Raw genomic sequence first — 5,000 nt, forward strand, 5'->3', positions numbered from 1 at the left:
GTTTTGCATAAATCGGCCTCCTGGTGGCGCTAGAACAGGCCCATGTGAAAAATCTGGGGCAGAGGTTCTGAATTGGTATCCAGAGAGTGTGTGTGCACAGTTTGTTAGCGACCGGGCCAACGGCGCCAGAGATTAGCTGGTAACAGAAGGACGGAAGCACGGTAGGGCTGACCCCAAAAATTTGAATATTCGAAGCTTCGTTCGATGGCACGGGATTCTAACTTGAAAAATAAATTAGTTCGTCCTTTGGGGGGGGGGGGGGGGGGGGGGGGGCCGCGTGCCTTAGCTTGCGCCTCGCTCCACTCCAGCGTGATAGCATCACCTCCTCCTCACACACGTGTTAACATTTTCAACAAGCCTACAACAACAAGAGCAAGCATGAAGTCATCAGAATGCTCGCAGATAATAAAAAAAAAGAAAAGGCAGCGCGCTGATAAAGCCCCAGACACCAATGTCTGAGTAACATCATCACCCATGTAACTGTGCAATGCGGTCACAAATCTCTGTGTCAAGCCCCCGACACCAATTTCGGTGTAACATCCATGCATGCTGTTGCTGTCCTCCACACTGACAGAGACACAAGCTTGTTCTTCATCAGGAAACAAAGTGAAAATTGGATTTTCCAAAACAGACCCAGTCACCTGTCGATCCCGTTTTAAAGAGTAAAGAAGAGCTTAACACCAACTTGCTAGGGTTACGTGGTGTTGATGATGACAGGTTTATATCCGATCTGCAAACTCGTGCCCGCCTAGTTGTCTGTCTGTGAGCTTTCGGTTGATGAGTGGAACGCTTAAATCAGCCGTCTTTACACAGACACACTGCAGTGCAATTATTTAATATACAATCTACTATTACATTTGAGTGTTTACTTTGGGAGTTAATCTGTTCTAGCCTAGGGCTTGTGAGTCGTGCTGCTGCTGTTGCAGCCGTGACGCGTTACATTACAGACATGTGATTATGTCAATCCTACCGTATTGCAAAAAAAACATTTCTTATAGAAAACATTTGTATCATATTATTCTTCCTCATTGTATTGTTGTTTTTACTGTGCAAATAGGGAGCTGGAAATGGGGGGGAAAACTGACGTAGTTTTCCCTTTTTATTTGGGTAAAAAAGCAATTTTTTTAACACATTTCGGTTAACAACGGTTATCAGTTATGTACCGATAAGCTTTTGCTTTTGCTCCCGAGACCACCCTTCCCCCCCGGTACGGTATATGCAATCGAAGGTCAGCCCTAACGCACGGACGGACGGAGGCGAAAACATAGTCTCTCCCATGTCTTTCGGCTGGTGGAGACAATAAGTATCTTCTCCAAATAGTTTCAAATTTCAATGTTTTAAAACATAAGAGGGAAAAAAAGCCATCCTCTACTTGCAGCGCATTGGATCAGACCCGGTCACATAAATAACCAATAAGCTTGCTAAAAGTAGAAATCTAACTAGCCTACAACCTTCCTTCTCAAGACAGTTTCCACTGCTCATATTTCAGCTATGTCTTATATTGACACTCCTTAACATGCTCCCTCAATATGGATTGGAGAAAACTATAATAGTAATACAGTTGTTTTTAATGATACCAGCAGCTACACAATTGAGTCACGCCAAAATGCACACACTGTTCGAAATGGAACAGTCGTGCTTTCTTGGCTTCAACAAGTGTGGTCTTCTGCAAAGTCAGCAAAACCGGACGGGCTCGGTGTCAAATAACTGACACAGTTTACAAGTGTCAGAGTCACCAAATCCCGCCTCCAGTAAACCATTCAAAGCGCTGCAGCTTCAGGCCAGGGTCAGGCTGACCCACATGAATGGAAGGTATTTGAGATATTCTGGGACTCTGGCTGGTGAGTGGCAGGCAGAGGGGAGGGGGAAGGTGGCTGAGGGCATGGCCTGTTACATAATAGGCTTAGACATCACATGTGTGTATGGCACCAAGTCACAGGTGGACAGGTCACAACAGCATGGAGGCAATGCAAAGCATAAACAAACATACTGGTCCTGAGAGTGCACAGTTCTGCTCTATTATCAGCCTGAGCCCCAATGGAAGACTCCCTTCTTTTCTTTTACTAAATATTGATTTAGTTATACTTATTAATTATGCATGTTTAAATTGTACACAGCCATTTTGTCGTGCAAAATATTTAAAAAGAAATAAAAGGGTAGAACCTCACATCACACTAGCCGGAAAACATTCTCTCTCACTGACATCAATAGAGTATCGGATACTCTGATACAAATACAACAAATCACCCTGAGTTTGAAGTGAGCGGTGCATTTGTGTGTCTGTGAGAAGAATATGTGTGTGTGTGTGTGTGTGTGTGTCTCAAAAAAAAAGGTCTTCAGCCACGCCATAACACAAATCAACGACTTGCACCCTATATACTTCATTTCCCTATATACTGTCACATGCTCCCCCCCCCCCCTTTTTTTTTCTGCCTTTGTATTTGATGTTATGTTTTTGAAACTGATATTATCCTAGATAAAGTATGTTCTATCCGTCTGTCTTTCAATGTTATATGAGATACTTAAAGTGTGGTTCCTGTGGAAATAAGCCTCGGCTTTCTAGGATCTCCTTTTAGTTGACCTTGTACCAGTGATTTGTACTGTCATGAAACAGTACTTTTTTCTATTGCAAACTTCTAATAAATTCTTCAATCAATCAATCAAAAAATGCCCAAAATAGGGACGCTGTGGTTCACGAGATAAAAAGGTTTAACAAAAAGGTTTTCTTACCAATGCCAGTATTTGCACTGACGACCAGCATGGCGAAGTCTGGGCAGTAGCTGGTGAGGCCAAAGATGGTGGTCTTCAGGTACTTGTGGTGGCCCGCCAGGTCAATGAAGGTGATCATTTTTGAGGCACTCTCACAGATCTCCTCTGCTGTCCGAGATTCACTGTAGTTTACAATCTGGGAATAGAAAAAAAGAAATCTTTAGCCATAGTTTTAGCTAAGTTATTAATTATTTCTGGGCTTGAGTACTTGATAGCCTACAGATAACATTGAATTGAATATTCCCAGATGATGCCCTGTTAGGGCAACCACACTAATACAATTCCTATTATGCCCATATATGTATATGGAGATCCCTGATGTCATCAATATTAAGCCCATATCTGGGAATGCCCATATATGGACATAGCCCATATCTGTCCATATGTCCAATCCATATATGGACATATTGTGTCAGTCTCATGTGGTCTATGACGTCAAACATCTATGATGTCAATTGTCAGTCATCTCCATATTTGGGAAAATATGGCCACATTTTGTCCAACTTAAAACCAACCAGGTCTGTGCATTTTTTTGGTCAAAGTTGATCCCATGGCAAAGCGCCATCGCTCGCTCAGCAGTCTGCTGTCACCCAGGCAGATGCGTGCACGCGCATAATGCACATAATGTTAAAGACAGAAGAAGAGCTGAGGGATTTTCACAAGGGGAGGTAAACAATGCCTGTATTCTCGCTTAGATCACCGAGGTCGTACTGCACTTCTCAGGTGCGTTTTGAGGTGTCTGGTCGAAGAAAAAATGCAACATATTTCATCTCTTGTCGCAGGCAGGCATATGTAAGTAAGTATGCAAGTAAATTGTATTTATATAGCACTTCTCACAAAGTGCTTTACATAGAATAAACAGCATGAATCTTTCAAATAATTACAAATCAACAGAAACACAAACTGCACAATTAATCTCAGAAACAAAACCACAGACAAAAAAATCAAGGACATTCCGCAAATGCTTGTTTTAAACAGTAGTGTTTTTAGGTTGTTCTTAGGAATATCCAGAAACTGCAGCTCTCAGGACCTGTGGACCATGTGCGTGAAACGAGCACGAACGCAACAGATTAACAGTAGTGCATTTGTCAGATTGCCTGCAGCACCTCGCTACCTGCCCACTTACCTATTTATTGAAAACTACTTACTAGGCCCATCTGTTGCTTTCTGTGTGAAAAGACCTTTACAGTTAGATATAGTAGTGTTACTCCTCCTTGTGGTAATGTTCTTACAGTTGATGCTTGCTCGCCAGTTGACTTTACTTAGTTCCTAAGCCAAATGTCACGTCACCTATTTGGGCATATCGGACTCTGACCAGGCAATTAGATAAGGCAACCAGGCAGCTGTGGGAACAAATATCCGCTGCGTGAGCAAATATGTCTAATTATGATTGCATTAAAGGATTTAAAATTGGGTTCAGCGCTGTTTATTGTGTGGTCCCCCTGCATCTCAGGAAATTGGTTTCATGCTGAAATGAATATAATCCATGATAATGTTTGTAAAAGGGTTGGTCAAGTACACTGAGAGAAAGACCAAGTATATAGCGCTTAAGTGGTTAACATGCCATCCCTATCTGGTGCACTGTAAGACTCCAACAGTAAAAATTCAGAGATAAGCATGACGTAACATGATTTGTTGTGACTGCCTAGCTTCCTTATTATTTATGACATATGACAGACTACATTCTATGGTCTCCAGTGGTGGACTAAGTACTGAACCACCCAGTACTTGAGTCAGATACTCCGGTCAACTATAGGTGAAAGTTGCTTAGTCAAATGTGTAAAACAGGTAAAACAGGTTTAATGGTTAATTTTCCTTCCTAGAAATGAAGTGGAATCAAAAGCACAATTTGTGTCTTTGAAATGTAGACTAGTGGAAAGTCAGAAATATCAAAAAATCCAAATACTCGAGTAAAGTACAGATATTATTATATTATCCATTAGTAAAACAGACCTGGAAATAACATACTTCATACAGTCTTTTTTTTTTCATTCTCTACCAAGTCTCTTTGCAACGTGTTGTGATCTTGTAGATCGGGTATTCTTTTTGCAAATGTTCCGCCCCTGTATAATGGATTTTGGGGACATTTTGATAATCGCGATATCATCATAAATCGATAATTTTCGTCACAATAATCGTGACATGAAATTGTCATATCGTCCCATCCCTAGTGTGTACTAGCCTTAAATGTTGCACTTCATGTCACTGTCCATCACTGGTGGTCTCTGGTC

At 41.6% G+C, this 5,000-nt stretch overlaps 1 protein-coding gene across 1 annotated transcript in view; it reads right to left on the bottom strand.

Moving 5' to 3' along the window:
- gtpbp2a (GTP binding protein 2a) overlaps positions 1 to 5,000 on the bottom strand; it is a 24,830-nt gene that overhangs the window by 15,117 nt on the left and 4,713 nt on the right. The window contains exon 6 of the mRNA XM_080739736.1: positions 2,731 to 2,905. Within this exon, the coding sequence (XP_080595862.1) occupies positions 2,731 to 2,905 (175 nt within the window). The remainder of the gene's footprint in view (positions 1 to 2,730; positions 2,906 to 5,000) is intronic.

Source organism: Nannobrachium achirus (assembly GCF_963921795.1).
Source record: "Nannobrachium achirus genome assembly, chromosome: 13".
Classification (NCBI taxonomy): domain Eukaryota; kingdom Metazoa; phylum Chordata; class Actinopteri; order Myctophiformes; family Myctophidae; genus Nannobrachium; species Nannobrachium achirus.